General features: G+C 41.5%; 1 protein-coding gene across 4 annotated transcripts in view; it reads left to right on the plus strand.

Annotated features, from left to right (window-relative positions):
• Positions 1–18,998, plus strand: part of LUZP1 (leucine zipper protein 1) — an 80,886-nt gene that overhangs the window by 57,084 nt on the left and 4,804 nt on the right. For all 4 annotated transcript variants that reach the window (XM_022552164.3, XM_022552168.3, XM_089899295.1 and 1 more), the window contains one exon: positions 14,713–17,891. In XM_022552164.3, coding sequence (XP_022407872.1) covers positions 14,832–17,891 — 3,060 coding nt within the window. In that variant the 5' untranslated portion in view covers positions 14,713–14,831. The remainder of the gene's footprint in view (positions 1–14,712; positions 17,892–18,998) is intronic.

The following is an 18,998-nucleotide window of genomic DNA, read 5'->3' on the forward strand; positions in this document are numbered from 1 at the left end:
AGTTGAAACACAGGCGTGTCATTTGCTTATGTATTGTGTGTGGCTGCTTCACACTACAATGGCAGAGTTGAGTAGTTGGGACAGAGACCTTAGGCCTTACAAAGCCTAAGATATTTGCTATTAAACTAAGTTGTATACTTATATGGATACTATCAAACTTTACAGAAAAAGTTTGCTGATCCCCTACTTTAAATGACTGTTGGGAACAGGAAGTGAATCATGGCAGCTGTGTTGGGGGAAAGGGCAGGGCAAGTTTGATTCTGTACTATTTCAGACCTTCCTGGCCCACTAGGACAGGAAAAAGAACCAGCCTCCAAAATGCTGGATAGGGCCACTTGGAACTGGGTTCAAGACCTTTGGCAGAAAGGAGGTCTGAATGAGAGACAGTGATGTATCTTTCTAGTATGAGTTGGAACTGAGTTAGACACTGGTATGTGTTGGGCGGGGGGAGGAAGTTGGCATTAAAGAATGGACTACTCGTCCCTTTCTTCACTTTCCCATGATTTCTGAGGCTTAATAGAAACAGTTTCCTTCCCACACCCCACTCTTGGGTATAATTAATCACTTCTTCTGAGCTTCTAGTGCACATACATCAGGTGGTGAAATGTACTAAGTGAAAAGAAGCAGGGTAAGAGGACAGGGAGCAGAAGAGTGGGTGCTATGTTTTGTGAGATGGTCAGGGAGGCCTCTTTTTTTTTATATATATATAATTTTTATTTCTCACTTATACCTCAATAAAGCTGTTATAAAACATATAATAAAAATATTAGGAAATAAATCCAGCAACATATAAAAACATAATAACACATAATCAAGTTTGGTTTATCCTGTGAATGCAAGGTTGGTTTAACATTTCAAAGAATCACTTTAATTCACAATATTAATTGAATAAAGGAGAAAATCAACATGATCATTTAAGTTGATGCAAAAGAAAACCATTGGATAAAATTCCACACCCTACATGATTAAAAAGAAAAAAAAATCAGCTAATTAGAAATGAAGAGGTACGTCCTCAAGCTGATGAATGACAGTTACCCGAAAACCTCTAGTAAACATTATAAGTAACATGAAATACTGAATCCTTCCCCCACCCAAGGTCAGTAGCAAAGCAGTATGTCCACTCTCATCATTTTACTTCAACATTGTATTTGGGGAAAATAAATGTCTCACAGTTTGGAAAGGAAAAGGCTAAATAGTCATTATTTGCAGAAGACATACCATATATGTAGAAAATCTAAAGGAATCTGCAACAGTTACTAGAAATGATAAGTGATTTTAGCAATATCACCTAATATAGTTAATGCTTTTGTTTTCAGGTGCACATATTTATTTTTAAAATAAATGTATTTATTTGTTTTTATTTATTTATTTTTGGCTGCATTGGGTCTTTGTTGCTGCGCGTGGGCTTTCTCTAGTTGCAGTGAGCGGGGGTTACTCTTCGTTGCGGTGCATGGGCTTCTCATTGTGGTGGCTTCTCGTTGTGGAGCATGGGCTCTAGGTGCACGGGCTTCAGTAGTTGTGGCATGTGGGCTCAGTAGTTGTGGCTTGTGGGCTGTAGAGCGCAGGCTCAGTAGTCGTGGCGCACGGGCCTATTTCCTCTGCGGCATGTGGGATCCTCCCGGACCAGGGCTCGAACTCATGTCCCCTGCATTGGCAGGCAGATTCTTAACCACTGCGCCACCAGGGAAGCCAGGGAGGCCTCTTTATTCTTTTTTTTTTTTTTTTTTTTTTTTGCGGTACGTGGGCCTCTCACTGTTGTGGCCCCTCCCGTTGCGGAGCACAGGCTCCGGACACATAGGCTCAGCGGCCATGGTTCACGGGCCCAGCCGCTCCGTGGCATGTGGGATCTTCCTGGACCGGGGCACAAACCCGTGTCCCCTGCATTGGCAGGCGGACTCTCAACCACTGCGCCACCAGGGAAGCCCCTCTTTATTCTTATTTTATAATTGGTTCTAGCTTTCTGATTCTTGAAGGCAAGGGTTGGGTCTTAATGATCTCTCTCTAGCACTTGGCAAAATGCTGGGTGCATTGCAGATGTTCCATAGATGTCTACTAAATGAATGCATTTTACCTGGATAAACATACTTGATGGGGAGTGCAGGAAGACTGGAAAGAGAGGCATCTGTCTCTTCCTTTTGTGGATGGTCCTGGAGGTAACAAAGCATTTCTTTCTCTGGCTGTGCTTAGGGCCAAAAGGTCAGAGATAAGTGAAACTCTAACCTCATTTTCGATCCATTTCCTTATTTATTACCCTGGGTAGAAGGGCTGATTTTAGTGAGTCTCTCTTTTGAGGAGGATTCTGCCTAGTGAAACTTACCTTAGGTATGCACAGGGCTTTTCAAAGAGCTTTTGCTGACTTTAACTTTTGCTGTGAGGTAGGTGGGGTTGATATTCTTTTATTTTTTCAGAGGAAGGGTCTGAGACATGAAGAAGATCAATGACTTGGCCAAACAGCATTCTTAAAGGAATATGGTCTTTGGAACTAGTCTTGGGTTCACCATCTGGCTGTCGTTACTAGCTGTGTGACCTTGGGCAAGTTTGAGGGTACCGATCCCATAAGGTTATTGTGAAGGCTGAGTAGAATAATAGTAATAGCTACTGTTTGTTGTGACTTATGTGCAAGGCATTCTGCTGAGTGCTTTACATGCCGGGGGATTACATATTGTCTTTGTATGGATGAGAAAACCTCAGAGAAGTAATTTGTTCAAGTAGATAGATCTGGGATTCCTAGAGAAAGCATGTATAGTAAGTCCTTACTATATTGTCTGTAGTATAGTCATGCTCAATTTGGGGTTGTCCTTTATTTGTTCCCTTTATACCTTTCTGTTTTTATTGGTCTATGTATAATCAGAATGCCTCACTTTGTAAAAATGCTCAAGAATTTGTAGGGAAGTGCTTTTACACAATGGGAAGAGTCCTGGGTAGAGTCAGGAGACTAAAGTCCTTGGCTTTGCTAAGTTGCTGGAGAAATATTGAGTCTCAGTTCCTTCATTTTTAAAATAAAGGGATTGGGCCAAACAGGCAGTTTTATTTTAAATAAAAGCGGTAGAACACTTTCGTGAGTCATTTGGGGGAAGACCAATATGTTAAGAAGCTGAAATCGGTTGCTTTGGTTGACTGAGTGAGAGAGGGAGCCTGACTCGGCCTGCTCAGACCTTCGCCCCTGCTCTCTTTTCCCAGGTGACTCTGGAAGGGGTTTGCTCAGTCTGGTTTGAAAGTCAGTGGACTAAATGATCTTTTAGCTGTGTTTTGGCTATGAAATCCCATTCTAAGGAGTGGAAGAAGATCCAGAAATATTTTCTGCTTCAACACTTCCTCCAATAATTAGAACCTCTATGAGTGGTGTGGTTTTCTGGTATTTATGTCATATTTCCATGGCATAGACCTGAAAGCCAGATGGGTCATTGTCCAACGGGAGAAGCACTGTGCAAGTGGCTTGGGGCTTGGGACGAGACCTTTCAGAGCATTACCACGGGACCTGATATCTGTGCTGGCTGTATCTGTTATTGTTAGTTGTTTTCTCCATTTGTAATCCATGAGTAAGTAAGCTCCTCGACATCATTTTTATTATTTTCTGTTAGTGGTTAGTGCCAAAGGGCTGACCAGCCATTTAATAATTAGGGGGCTCATTCAGCCCTATTCATTCATCGAATTTTAAGCATTAATTTATGTGCTAGGCTTCCTGCTGGGTGCTGAGAATACAGTGGTGAAAAAGAAACAAGTTGGAGAGATAAAATGAATAAATAAAACTTGAATACATTGTGATAAGTGCTGTGATGGGACCAATACAGCAGACTAAAGCGCAAGAAAGAGGCGCCCTGATCTAGCCTAGGGTTTCAGGAAGGAGGTGCTCCAGGAGCTTCCAGGAGGATGTACTGCCTAAGGTGGGATTTGAAAAACTGAAAAGGAAGTATTATCAAGCTAGTGAAGGCCTGGAGGTGAGAGAGCGCGCAAGGTTTGTGGAAGAACGTCGAGAGTGAAGAGCTACGCGGAGTTTGAAGACGAGGCTGAAGGGGTAGGCAGGGCGGATCGTTAGGACTTCACGTGCCGTGTGGGGAGTGTAGGCTTTGTCCTGAGCAATAAAGGCCCTTTAAAGGATTTTGAGCAGTGGCGTGTGATAACTCTCTTCTCTATATATTTCAGTAAGTGTTTGCTGTATATTCAGTGAGTTTCGCTTTTTCATTCCTTGTGCTACCCTGGTTGATTCATATCAGAGTCTTGAACAGAACATATAAAATTGGCACTAAAAGCCAAATGAATAAAAAAGCAGTGTAATTCCTGGACTCTGCTAATTCAGAAATATCATTTATAGATGGGGCTGTACTTAAGTTTAACATTTTCCTCTCTAAGAAAGAGATTTGTTTATGTAGTATAAATAAGACTTGTTGAGGAGAATGTTTGGGGTAAGCTGTTTTTTGTTTTTTTTTTTTAAACAACTTAAGATATAATTTATGTATCATAAAGTTCCTCTCTTTAAAGTATACAATTTAATGACTGTCTAGCATACTTATGAGGATAAGCTGTTTTAAAGCTCTTTGTATTATAGAAGCATCATATATCATTTGTCCTCCAATAACTGCTATGCCAGTACAGATCTTTTGTATCTACTCATTTAAAAGTGGTTTATGGCTCCTACTTTTAGTTCAGTCCCCCATCCCCTCCACCCTGTGTATAAAATTGGTAGTTAAGGGGCTTCCCTGGTGGCGCAGTGGTTGAGAGTCCGCCTGCCGATGCAGGGGACACGGGTTTGTGCCCCGGTCCGGGAAGATCCCACATGCCGCGGAGCGGCTGGGCCCGTGAGCCATAGCCACTGAGCCTGCGCGTCCGGAGCCTGTGCTCCGCAACGGGAGAGGCCACAACAGTGAGAGGCCCGCGTACCGCAAAAAAAAAAAAAAAAAAAATTGGTAGCTAAGAATTTTTTTTTGTTTTACTGTACCACTAGGCAAAAGGCCAAAAACAAGGTTTTTTTTGTATGTAGGAAAAGTAGATGGGAATAAGGGAAATGGTTTCTTTCTTACAAAAAATATATAGATGTAGGGTTTTTTTTTTCCTCTCCATTTTTGGGAATGAAGAAGCCTGTAAGCTGGAAAAAGGAGAAGGGGAGACCAAAGGAGGCACAGGTGAGAAGACAGAGAAAGACAATACCCAGGGAAGCCGAGTGGTGGAGAGGAGCTGGGCGATGGAGAGGCTGGGAGGGAGGCAGGCCCTGCGATTCCAACGCCGCGGAGGCCTTGGTGTTTTTTAAAAGCTGAGCATGGGCTCCACCTGGTGGCTCTAGGCTTTAAGTGCAATTGATGGAGGAGATCTTGGGGTTGGAGAGAAGTGGCATTTAGCATCTCCTCAAATCCTGCTTAAGGTTGTTTCTCTTTTGCCCTGAGCTTTCTCATGGGATCATTGTTGAGACCATTTTTCTCTCAAATGGAGGCTGTTTTTCTCTTATGGCTCAGACCTTGTTCCCTCCATCCTTTCTCCTAGGTTTAAATCTAATATCAGACTGCATCACCCAGTGCCCTTATTGTTGCTGTCATATTGAACCCCAGGGTCACCGCCTCTCATTTCTCGATGACTATAGTTTCTTGTTTAATGTCACAATTTGCAGCACTAGTCCTGTTAATTTGTGGGCTTTCAATGTACAGTTCAGGAATCCTTGCAACACCTTTGCCTCTCAGTATTTCTCTCTTCCAGTGATCTCACCCCTCTCTGTAGCTGGCATTCCCAGAATCATACTTTAGTTTTTTAACTTTCAAAAAGTTAAGACTACTTTTTTGGAGCAGTTTTCGATTCACAGCAGAATCGAGGGGAAGGTACAGCAATATCCCATATACCCCCTGTCCACTTCCCTCCTCAGGTTCCCCCCCCATTATCAACATCTCCCATGTACATTTGTTACAGCTGATGAACCTCCACACACATCATGTTCACCCAAAGTCCATAGTTTGCATTCGGGTTCACTCTTGGTGTTGTACATCCTGTGAGTTTGGACAAATGTATAATGACATGTATCCACCATTATAGTATCATACAGAGTAGTTTTACTGCCCTGAAAATCCTCTGTGCTCTGCCTATTCATACCTCAGTTCTTGACATTATCAATTACTGCAACTCCTTGATAATTTCAATTCCCTGAGATCCCTCTCTGATTACTGTCTCCTATCTTTCAAGCTCATTCCTCCTAGTACCCTGACTCCAACAATCCTTCAATCCTCATTGGTACCTTCAATTCATTGGTCCTATTACATTTTCACTGTTCTTCACATGTTCTTGATGTTCGTGTTTCTCTTTACTGAAGCTCCCTTGTGCACACCTATAATTTCCTCACTCTTTTCTTGCTTTGTTACATTTGCAAACTTCCAACCCTGTTTTCAGTCCAATTCTCTCTGTGCCTTCACCTGGTCAGCAGAACAAGACTGAATATAAAAATACAACCTTGCTGATTGGTTTCACTTTAAATCATAACCATGAATTTCAAGTGGGCCCTTAATGTTGCCTGGCAATCATTCTATTTTCCATTCACCTGGATGACCATTTCTGAAACCTGTACTACTCTACCCCCTGCCCTTGTCATCATTTTAAGATGATGATCTTGCTTTCTACTTCAGTGAAAAAGCAAAAACAGAAGAGAACTTTATTAGACTACTACCACCACACCTTCCTTCCTACCTACCCACGAACACTTGTACCCATATACTCTGCCTTCCTGCCTCTTATAGATGAACTATCTGTGCTTTTTTGTTGTTTTTGTAATATTATTTTAAAAAATTTGTCTTATTGAAGTATAGCTGATTTACAATGTTGTGTTAGTTTCTGATGTACAGCAAAGTGATTCAGTTACATATATATATGGTTTATTACAGGATATTGAATATAGTTCCCTGTGCTATACAGTCGGACCTTGTTGTTTATCCATTCTGTATATAATATTTTGCATCTTACCTGTGCTGCTATTGCTACATCATATGGCTGAGTATGTTTAGTTTTTTTAAGAAACCACCAAACTGTCTTCTAAAAGTGGCTGTACCATTTTGCATCTTCACTAGCAAGGAGAGTTGCTGTGGTTCACATCCTTACTAGCATTTGGTGTAGTGGTAACTTTAAATTTGCATTTCCCTGATGACAGGTGATGTTGGAGCATCTTTTCATAAGCTTATTTGCCACCTGTAGGTCTTCTTTAGTGAAGTGTCTGTTAAGGTATTCGGCCCATTTTAAAATCAGATTTTCTTATTGTTATCAGACATGTCCTTTGCAAGTTGTTTTTCCTTCAGTCTGTGGCTTGTCTTTTCATTCTCTTGACATTGTCTTTTGCAGAGCAGTTTTTAATTTTAATGAAGTTCATTTTATCGATTACTCCTTTCATGAATTGTACCTTTGGTGTTGTATCTAAGAAGTCACAGCCAAACCCAGGGTCACTAGGTATTCTCCTTATGATATCTTCTAGGTGTTTTATAGTTTTATGCATTACATTTAGGGCTGTGACCCATTTCAAGTTAGTGTTTGTGAAGGATGTAAGGTCTGTGTCGATATTGATAGTTTTGCACGTGAATGTCCAGTTTGTTCTAGCACCATTTGTTGAAAAGACTCTTTCTGTTGTATTGCCCTTGCTTCTTTGTCAAAGATCAGGTGACCATATTTCTGTGGGTCTATTTCTGGGCTCTCTGTTCTGTTCCATTAATCTATTTGTCTTTTCTCTCACCAGTATCACACAGTCTTGAATATTGCAGCTTTTATAGTGAGTCTTGAAGTTGGGTAGCATCAGTTCTCCAACTCTGTTGTTCTCCTTCAATATAGCATTGGCTGTACTGGGTCTTTTGCCTCTCCATGCAAATTTTAGAATCCATTTGGCTATATCCACAAAATAACTTGCTGGGATTTTGATTGAGATTGCATTGAATCTAGAGGTCAAATTGGGAAGAACTGAATTTGGATAATATTGAGTGTTAGAATCCACAAACATGGAATATCTTTTTATTTATTTAGTTCTTCATCAGAGTTTTGTGGTTTTCTTCATATAGATCTTGTACATATTGTGAGATTTATACCTGTGTATTTCATTTTAGGAGGTGCTAATACAAAGGGTATTGTGTTTTCAATTTTGAATTCCACGTGTTCATTGCTGGTATATACAGGAAATTGATTGACTTTTGTATGTTAACCTTATATCCTGCAACCTTGCTATAGTTATAATTGCTTATTAGTTCCAGTATTTTTGTTGATTCATTTAGATTTTCTACATAAGACAGTCATATCATCTGTGAACAAAGACAGTTTTATTTCTTCTTTCCCAATCAGTATACCTTTTCTTCTCTTTTCCTGTCTTACTGTGTTAGCTAGGACTTCAGTAAATTTTGAGAAGCTGTGATAGGAGGGGACATCCTTGCCTTGTTCTTGATCTTAGCGAGAAAGCTTTGGACTTCCCACAATTAGGTATGATGTTATCTGTAGGGTTTTTTGTAGATGTGAGGAAGTTCCCCTCTGTTCCTACTTTGCTGAGAGTTTTTATTATGAATGGTTATTGAATTTTGTCAAGTGCTTTTTTGCATCTATTAATATGATCATGTGATTTTTCTTCTTTAACCTGTCAGTGTGGTGGATTTCATTTATTGATTTTTGAATACTGAACCAGCCCTGCATACCTGGGACAAATCACGCTTAGTTGTGGTGTATAATTATTTTTATACAGTGTTGGATTTCATTTACTAATATTTCATTAAGGATTTTTGTATCTGTGTTCATGAGAGATATTGGGCTGTAGTTTTCTTTTCTTGTAATGTCTTTGCTTTTGTTGTTAATGTAATGCTGGCATCAAAGGACAAGTTAGGAAGTATTCCCTTTGCTTCTCTTTTTGGAAGAGGTTGTAGATACTTGGTATAATTTCTTGGTATAATTTCATCAGTGAAATGATGGGCCTGGTGCTTTCTGTTTTGCAAGGTTATTAAATATTGATTCAATTTATTTAATAGATACAGGTCTATTAAGATTGCGTTTTTCTTCTTGTGTGAGTTTTGGTAGATTGTGTCTTTCAAGAAATTGATTTCATCTAAGCTCTCAAGTTTGTGTGCATCAAGTTATGCATAATATTCCTTTATTATCCTTTTAGGGTCCATGGGATCTGTAGTGATGTCCCTCTTTCATTTCTTTTTTTAAAAAAATATTTATTTATTTGGTTGTGCCAGGTTTTAGCTGTGGCAGGTGGGCTCCTTAGTTGCGGCAGGTGGGCTCCTTAGTTGTGGCATGCGAACTCTTAGTTGCAGCGTGCATGTGGGATCTAGTTCCCTGACCAGGGATCAAACCTGGGCCCCCTGCATTGGGTTATTAGTAATTTGTGTTTTCTCTCTTATTTTTTTTCTTAGTTAGCCTGGCAAGAGGCTGATTGATTTTATTGATATTTTCAAAGAACCAGCTTTTGGTTTCATTGATTTTTTTTTTTTTTTCTCTATTGATTTTCTGTTTTCAGTTTTATTGATTTCTACTCTAATTTTTATTATTTCTTTTCTTCAGCTTACTCTGGTTTTAATTTGCTCTTCTTTTTTCTAGTTCCCTAAGATAGGAGTTTATTGATTGTAGATCTTCATTCTTTACTAATATATTCATTCAGTGCTATAAATTTGCCTCTAAGCATTGCGCTTGCTACACCCCACGACTTTTGATAAAGTTGTATTTCGTTTTCATTTGGTTCAAAATACTTAAAACATTTCTCTTGAGATTTCTTCTTTGACCCATGTCAAAGAAGTGTGTTGTTTAATCTCCACATATTTTGGAATTCCAGCTATCTTTCTGGTACTGATTTCTAGTTCCATTCCATTGTGGTCTGGGAGTAGACATTGTATAGTTTCTTTTAAACTTGTTTGGGTGTGTTTTATGACCCAGAATGTAGTCTGTCTTGGTGAATGTTCCATGTGAACTTGAGAAGAATGTTTATTTTTTTGTTGGATGAAATAGTCTATAGATGTCCATTATATCCAGTTGATTGATGGTGTTGCTGAGTTCAGCTATGTCCTTACTGATTTTCTGCCTGCTGGATCTGTCCATTTATCATAGAGAGGTGTTGAACTCTCCAACTATAGTAATTGATTTATCTATTTCTCCTTGCAGTTCAATCAGTTTTTGCCTCACATATTTTGATGCACATACACATTAAGGACTATTGTCTTCTTGGAGAATTGACCCCTTTATCATTATGTTATATCCCCCTTTCCCCTTGATAACATTCCTTGTTCTAAAATCTGCTATCTGAAATTAATGTAGCTACTCCAGCTTTCTTTTGATTAGTGTTAGATGGTATATCTTTCTTGATCCCTTTACTTTTAATCTATATATGTCTTTATTAAAATTTAAAGTGGGTTTTTAAAAAAAATTAATTTATTTATTTTTGGCTGCATTGGGTCTTCGTTGCTGCACCTGGGCTTTCTCTAGTCGTGTGAGTGGGGGCTACTCTTCACCGTGGTGCGCAGGCTTCTCACTGCGGTGGCTTCTCTTATTGTGGAGCATGGGCTGTAGGCGTGTGGGCTTCAGTAGTTGTGGCATTATTGCTATTATTATTTTGAAGAATTATCTGTTAGATAAATTAAGAATAGGAACAATTAAAAATTTTATTTTACTTGGACTTATTCCTTCTCTAATGCTCGTCCTTTTTTTTATGTGTTCTGAGTTTTTGACCTATATCGTTTTCCTTCTTACTGAAGAACTTCTTTTAACATTTTTTGTAAGGTGGGTCAACTGGCAACAGATCCCCTCAATTTTTATTTGTCCTAGAAAGTCTTTACTTCTCCTTCACTTTCGGAATTGACTTTTTTAAAATTTATTTTTTATTTTTGGCTGTGTTGGGTCTTAGTTGCAGCATGCGGCATGTGGGATCTTTTGTTGTGGTGCACGGGTTCTCTCTAGTTGTGATGCATGGGTTTTCTCTTTCTAGTTGTGGTACACAGGCTCCAGAGCGCATGGGCTCTGCAGTTGTGGCATGTGAGCTCCAGAGTGCATGGGCTCTGTAGTTTGCAGCACGCAGGCCCTCTAGTTGAGGCACATGGGCTCAGTAGTTGTGGCGCGTGGGCTTAGTTGCCCCGTGGCATGTGGGATCTTAGTTCCCAACCAGGGATCAAACCCGCATCTCCTGCGTTGGAAGGTGGATTCTTTACCACTGGACCACCAGGGAAGTCCCTCTCCTTCACTTTTGAAGGATAATTTTGTAGGGTACAGCAGTCTACATTGGTGGTGTTTCTCTCTCAACATTTAAAATATTTCACTCTACTGTCTTGTCACTTGCATGATTTCTGAGAAGTCAGATGTTAATTCTTATCTTTGTTCCTCTGTAGGTAAGGTGTTTATTCCTCTGGGTTCTTTCAGGATTTTTCCGTTATCTTTGATTTTCTGTAGTGTGAATATGATATGCCTTGGTGTTTTTGTTTTTGTTTTTAGCATTTATCTTGCTTGGTGTTCTGAGCTTCCTGAATCTGTGGTTTGGTGCTGGCATTAATTTGGGGAAATTCTGTCATTATTGCTTCAAATTTTTCTTCTCTTCCTTTCTTCTTCTGGTATTCCCGTTACACATGTGTTACACTTCTTGTAGTTATCCCACACTTCTTGTAGTTATCCCACACTTCTTGGATATTCTGTTCCATTTTTTTGCAGTCATTCTTTCTCTCTGCTTTTCAGGTTTAGAAGTTTCTACTGACATATCCTCAAGCTCAGAGATTCTTTACCAGCTGTGTCTAGTTTACTAATGAGACAAAGGCATTTTTCATTTCTGTTGGTGTTTTTGATCTCTAACGTTTCTTTTTGACTCTTTTCTGTAATTTCTGTTTCTTTTCTTACATTACCCATATGACCTTGCATGTTGTCTAATTTTTCCGTTAGAGTCTTTAGCATATTAATCATAGTCATTTTGAATTTCTATCTGAATTCTAACAGCTCTTCCATATCTGAGTCTGGTTCTGATGCTTGCTCTGTTTCTTTAAACTGTGTTTTTGTCTTTTAGTATGCCTTGTAATTTTTTGTTGAAAGCTGGACATGATGTCCTGGGTAAAAATAACTTAGGCAAGTAGGCCTTTAGTGATGTTGTGGTATAGTGTTGGGGAAGGGGAAGTATCCTGTTGTCCCATGATCAGGTCTCAGTGTTTTAGTAAGCCTGGGCCCCCGGGCTATGAATTTCACAAGTGCTTCTCAATGTCAGGTCCTACATGCCACCCCTCTCCCTACCCCATCCCCTAGGTGGTACAGGATGGCTGGAGTTGGGCATATTCCTTCCACCATGTAGAAAGTTAGAGGTAGCTGGAGTTGGGTATTTTCCTTCCCCCAGGTTAGTTAGGCTCGGATAAGACTCTAATAGGTTAGACCCTGGTTTCAAAATGGTTAATTTACCCTCCTCCAGCTGGAAGCATGAGGGGATTTTTTCCCATCTTCACTGTGGGAACCTGGTACAGCTCCTGGAGGTAAAGCTCACAAAATGTGGTGCACCCCCCACCTAACTAAGACTGAGACACCCTCTGTTGTTTTTGACTCCCAAAGTTGTCCACCCTGAGCCTCGAGAAGTTGGTCAGTTGCAGTTTAGGTTTTCCTACCCTGGTATTAGTTCCTGTGGAGGTTTCTACTCCTGCATTTCTGCTCTGGTAAATTGTGTTCTCTGTATCCACTTGTCTGTTTAACTTTGGGGGAAGCAGTTTTCTCTGTAACCTCAGTTCTCTGATGGATCTAAGAAGAGTTGTTGATTTTGTTTGTTCAGCTTTTTACTTGTTAGGAAGAGGTGATGACTTTAGAAGCTCCTTACATGCTGGACCAGAAACTGAAAGTATGCCCTACCATCTCTGTGTATTTTACTTCTTTTGTGCCTTAACGTTTTTAAAAATTATTTTTTATTTTGGCAAAAAATGCATAACATAAAATGTATCATCTTAACCATTTTTAAATGTACACTTTTTTAGTAGTGTTAAGTATATATACACACTGTTGTCCAACCAATCTCTGGAACATATTTTATCTTGCAGAACTGAAAGATAAAAATGGTTCTATACCCATTGAACAACAAGTCCCTATTTCCTTTTTCCCTCAGCCTCTGGCCATCACCATTCTACTTTGTTTTTATGAATTTGACTACTCCAGGTACCTCATATAAGTGAAATCATATAGCATTTGTCTTTTGTGACTGGATTATTTCACTTAGTACAACGTCCTCAAGGTGCATACATGTTGAAGCGTCAGAATTTCCTTCCTTTTTAAGATTGAATAACATTTCATTGTATGTATAAACCACATTTTGTGTATCCATTCATCCACTGATGGACATTTAGGTTGCTTCCACCTTTTGGCTCTTGTGAAAATGCTGCTATGAACATAGGTATGGGGACTTCCCTGGCGGTCCAGTGGTTAGGACCCTGCGCTTCCACTGCAAGGGGCCTGGGTTTGATCCCTGGTTGGGGAAGTAAGATCCCGCAAGCTGCACAGTGTGGCCAAAAGAAAAATTAAAAAAAACAGGTGTGCAAACATCCCTCTGAGATCATTCTTTCATTTTTTGGATATATATCCAGAAGTGGAATTGCTGGGTCATATGATAATTAGTTTTTAATTTTTTGAGGAACCACCATCATGTTTTTCCATAGTAGCTATAGCATTTTCCCACCAACAGTGTACAAGGGTTCCAGTTCTCCACATCTGCACACTTTTTGTTTTTTGATAGTAGTCGTCCTTGGATATCATCTTTGGAGAAATGTCTATTCAAGTCCTTTTCCCATTTTTAAATCAGGTTCTTTTTCGCTGTTAAGTTGTAGAAGTTCTTTACATATTCTGCTTATTAATGCCTTATCAGATATATGATTAATATCTATTCTTAACAAGGTCTAAAGTTAGTTATAATAACACTATCCTCTTCGCAAAGAATATAACATCCTAAGAACACTTGAATTCTGATTTCTCTCTCTATGATTTACATGTTATTACTGTTTAGTGTTTCAGTTCCACTTTGGGGAGAAGGAGCAGGATAAAACCAATCCCTAATTGATTTTTATTGTTTAACTGAATCAATCAGTGCTTGTCTGGGTTAATTTCTTTTCCTTCTTGCATCTACGTCTATCAATAGTTTTTTCAGTGATAAACACTTAAATTTTTATTTTCCTTTTATTTGTTCTTAAAGTGTTTCGACTAATTATATCTTTCTTTCATAGTTTCTCTTGGTATTTACTTCTAGGAGATTTACTTCTAGGTTAGTTATTTTCTCTTAGAACTTTTAAAGATGTTATCATATCTTTTTTGTTTGTTATCATGTCTTTTATCTTCTTGATGTCCACTTAAAAGTTTCTGCTGAGAATCCAGTTCAGTTGTTATTTCTTCTTAGACTGTTTGCTCCCCCCCACCCCTTACTGCTTTTAAAATATCTTGTGGTATTCTGCTGTATCCTTATGATGCTTCTAGGTGCAGATTTTATTTTTATCCTTCTTGGGTTGGACTTTGCTTCCTGAATATCGAACAGTTGGTCATGTAAATGAGGCATTTTTCTCTGTCTTTTTGCCATGCTGCCATTGGTGGCATTCTTCATTAGGGTGAAACTAGGCATCAGCCGTAAAGAACCAGTGTTTTCCTGCAGGTTTAGTCAAATTCAGTCATTCAACAAATTTCAACACCTGCCATGTTCTAGGCACAAGAATTACATATGGGAACTCTTTACAACTGGGAGTTGAAGTAGAGGTTTTAGATTTGCTGCCTGACATGCTTTCTGCTTTTCTTCTGTAGACTGATAATGGTCTCGAGCTGCCAAAGAAGGTTGTGGATGCCAAGAGAAAGGTAACCGTTTCTCATCCCCTCGAGTGGAATTGGGTGCCTCTAGGAGCCCACATTGGCTGGCAGTAGACATGGCTGAATTTACAAGCTACAAGGATACTGCTTCCAGCCGCCACCTGCGGTTTAAATTACAGAGTCTAAGCCGCCGTCTTGATGAGTTGGAGGAAGCCACAAAAAGCCTCCAGAAAGCAGAGGATGAGCTCCTGGATCTCCAGGACAAGGTGATCCAGGCGGAAGGCGGCAGCTCCAGCATGTTGGCTGAGGTTGACGTGCTGCGCCAGCGAGTGCTGAGAATCGAAGGCAAAGACGAGGAGATTAAGAGAGCAGAGGATCTCTGTCAGCAGATGAAGGAGAAACTTGAGGAGGAGGAAAACCTCACCCGGGAGCTAAAATCTGAGATTGAGCGGCTTCAGAAACGAATGGCTGAACTGGAGAAGCTAGAGGAGGCCTTTAGCAGGAGTAAGAATGACTGTACCCAACTGTGTTTGAGCCTGAATGAGGAGAGAAACCTGACAAAGAAAATCTCCTCTGAGCTGGAAGTGCTCAGGGTCAAAGTGAAAGAACTAGAATCTTCTGAGGACCGGCTGGATAAAACTGAGCAGAGTTTAGTGTCAGAGTTAGAAAAGCTGAAATCATTAACTCTGACCTTTGTAAGTGAGAGAAAATACTTGAATGAAAAGGTGAAAGAAAACGAGAAACTGATAAAAGAGCTCACTCAAAAATTGGAGCAGAACAAAAAAATGAACCGAGATTATACAAGGAATGCTTCTAACCTTCTGGAAAGGAATGACCTACGAATTGAGGATGGTATCTCTTCCACACTGCCATCCAAAGAATCAAGAAGGAAGGGAACTCTGGACTATCTAAAGCAGGTAGAGAATGAAACAAGAAACAAATCAGAAAATGAAAAGAACCGAAATCAGGAAGACAACAAAGTAAAAGACCTTAACCAAGAGATTGAGAAACTTAAGACACAAATCAAACATTTTGAATCTTTGGAGGAAGAGCTTAAGAAAATGAGGGCCAAAAATAATGACCTTCAGGATAATTACTTAAGTGAACAAAATAAAAACAAACTCTTAGCCAGCCAGCTGGAGGAGATAAAGCTACAAATCAAGAAACAGAAAGAATTAGAGAACGGGGAGGTAGAAGGGGAAGATGCTTTCCTGTCCAGCAAAGGCAGGCACGAGAGGACTAAGTTTAGAGGGCATGGGAATGAGGCACCTGTGTCCAAGCAGACAACCCGGGAACTGTCCCCTCAGCATAAGCGGGAAAGGCACCGAAACAGGGAATTTGTTCTCAACAATGAAAACTATCCTCTGAGCAACAGGCAGGTTTCCTCTCCCAGCTTTACCAACAGGAGGGCAGCCAAAGCTTCCAACACAGGGGCAGGTGCAGACAGTGCGACTCAGGAGACAAAGAGAACTGAAGATCGATTCGCATCTGTCTCCTCTCAGAGTGAAGGGAAGAAGTCCAGGGAACAGCCGTCAGTGCTTAGCCGCTACCCGCCAGCTGCCCAGGAGCACAATAAAGTTTGGAAGGGCACTCCCAAGCTAGGTACTGAGAGTGGGCTGAAGGGGAAAGTAGAGAAGACGACACGAACATTTAGTGATACCACCCATGGATCTGTTCCCAATGACATATCAGGGAGAGGTGACAAGGCTTCTGACACCTCCACCGAGGCCCTCTTTGGCAAGAGGGGGCAGGTGCCTGGCAATGGAAGTCAAATAACTCAGGCTGCAGACTCTGGCAGTTCTAAGGCCGTGGGAGCTCTGGCAACATCTAGAAGATCTTCCTCAGAAGGGCTCTCTAAGGGGAAAAAGGCTGCCAACGGCCCAGAGGCTGATACCAGTTTCCCAAATTCCAAGGCTCCACCTTTATCAAAGTATCCTTATAGCTCCAGAAGCCAAGAGAACATCTTTCAGGGCTTTTCAACCCCCAATAAAGAAGGAGTTGATCAACCCATAGCAGTTGTGATGGAAGACAGTAGTCAGCATGAGGCCCTGAGATGTCGAGTCATCAAATCCAGTGGCAGAGAGAAGCCAGACTCAGATGACGATATGGACATGGTGTCTCTTGTTACTGCCAAATTGGTAAACACAACCATTACTCCAGAGCCCAAGCAACAGCCCAACTCTAGAGAAAAGGCCAAATCCCGAGGGGGACTTAGAACCTCCCTCTTTGAGAATGGTAAAGATGTGGGAACAGAAAATGAATCTGGGAAACCTGTCAGAGCCTCCACCAATGCCGTGGAGCTCCCAGAGACCAATGGTGCCGGGGTAAAAAGCCAGCGGCCCTTTAGCCCCAGAGAGGCCTTGCGATCTAGAGCCATCATCAAACCCGTCATCATTGATAAGGATGTGAAAAAAGTCATGGGAGGATCTGGAACCGAGGCCACATTGGAAAAACAGAAGTCTACTTCCAAACCAGGGCCAAACAAAGTGACAAGCAGTATAACTATTTACCCCTCTGACAGCAGCAGCCCGAGAGCTGCTCTAGGCGAGGCCCTGCGGGAGAGGCACACGTCCACCAGCAACATCCAGGTGGGGCCACCAGAGCTCACGTCGGTTAGTAACCATGTCACCTCCCCCTTTGAGCTCTCCATTCACAAACATGACATCACCCTGCAGTTCACAGAAGCTGAAAGAATGGGAGATGGGGCCCCGAAGAACAGGCCAGAAACGGTGGTCTCTCGGAGCAGCATTATAATCAAGCCATCAGATCCTGTGGAGAGGAATAGCCATGCACCCACAGCGGAGACAATCAGGTGGAAAAGCCATAGTGGCCCTTTAGAAGTGGGCTCGTCAGATGCCAGACACGTTACTGTGAGAAATGCCTGGAAGAGTAGGCGAGACTTGAACTCTTTAGAAGACCCCCCAACTCGAATAGGTAAAAATGTGGAATCTACCAACACCTACATCCAGAGATCTTCCACAGACTATTCAGACCTTGAACAGCCCAGCTCATACCTTTTTGAGCAGGGCACTCGAAGGGTAGGCAACTCAGGGGATGCCCCCGAGCTCTCCTCCAGAAGAACCCAAAGCAGCCTCACCGTGTCAGAGGTGCTCACTCGTCGGAATCGGGTAGGAGATACTGTCACGGCTGAAGCCTGGAACCACTTGGCAGGCATGGTAAGTCCCACTTCTTTCCCTCTCTCCTGTTCTCCTTCCACTTTCCCCTTTTCTCCTTTACTTTCTTTTTTGTTCCCCTCTGCCCTGGCCTGTGTGACTCAGGATTATGGAGACTGGGGCTGAGAAACACTGAATAGAACTGGGTAGTTCAGAGAACTGTTGAAAATAATGTGGATTTGGCCTTAAAGAAGAATGAAGTACCTTGAAGAAGGTATTTGGCAGAGAGCAGCATGAATTTCCAAAATTTTCCCCAATTTGTCTCCTTCATTTTGCCTTCACATATGAAGGCTACAGAAAAGGAGAGAGATGTGGCCTCTGTTCTCTTGGTTTGCCAGGGTCGCCGAAGGAGCTCCCCTTACAGCCCCACAGAGCAGCACCTAGAAGCACAAGAATCTGCAGCTGGGAGGTTCCGGGTTAGAGGAGGAAGCACAGTGGCTTTCTGTAGAGCAGAGATGGAGCCAAGGAAATGAGTTCTTTGGCTGCCTCAGTTTAGGCAGATCTTTGCCAGCTGCTGGCATGTAGGGGCGGAGGAGAGCTGGGGCTTACACTGGGCCTACTTGGATAAGCTTTATGCCCGAGCATCACTTTTTGTCCCAGACACCTATGTAGCCCATTATGTCATCAGTCTGAGGGCAGGGCTGGTTCAGTGTGGCTTGTTACTAGATAGACAAATCTAGAATCTCTCCTTATATGAGGGTCAGAGTGCCAGAACAACATATGAAGGGGAAGCCCCCAGGAGTGTCTTTTAGATGTGAGTCCTGTGATGAAGAAAGATGTTTTTGACCTAGAGATTGTTCCCTTCTTTTATTATTTGTTTAAATATTTATTTTTGGCTGCGCCGGGTCTTAGTTGCAGCACGTGGGATCTTTCGTTGCGGTGTGTGGGCTTCTCTCTAGTTGAGGCGCGCGGGCTCTAGAGCATGCAGGCTTAGTTGCCCCATGGCATGTGGGATCTTAGTTCCCCAACCAGGGATCGAACCTGCGCCTCCTGCATTGGAAGGCGGATTCTTAACCACTGGACTACCAGGGAAGTCCCTGTTCCTTTCTTTTAAAAGGCAGGTGGTGACTGTGTGTGAAGTTGAAAAGCCCTGAGTCTTTACAGGGTACC

Source organism: Delphinapterus leucas, chromosome 1, assembly GCF_059928025.1.
Source record: "Delphinapterus leucas isolate spDelLeu-1000000601 "Yukka" chromosome 1, BTC_Dleu_Yukka2, whole genome shotgun sequence".
Taxonomy (NCBI): Eukaryota; Metazoa; Chordata; class Mammalia; order Artiodactyla; family Monodontidae; genus Delphinapterus; species Delphinapterus leucas.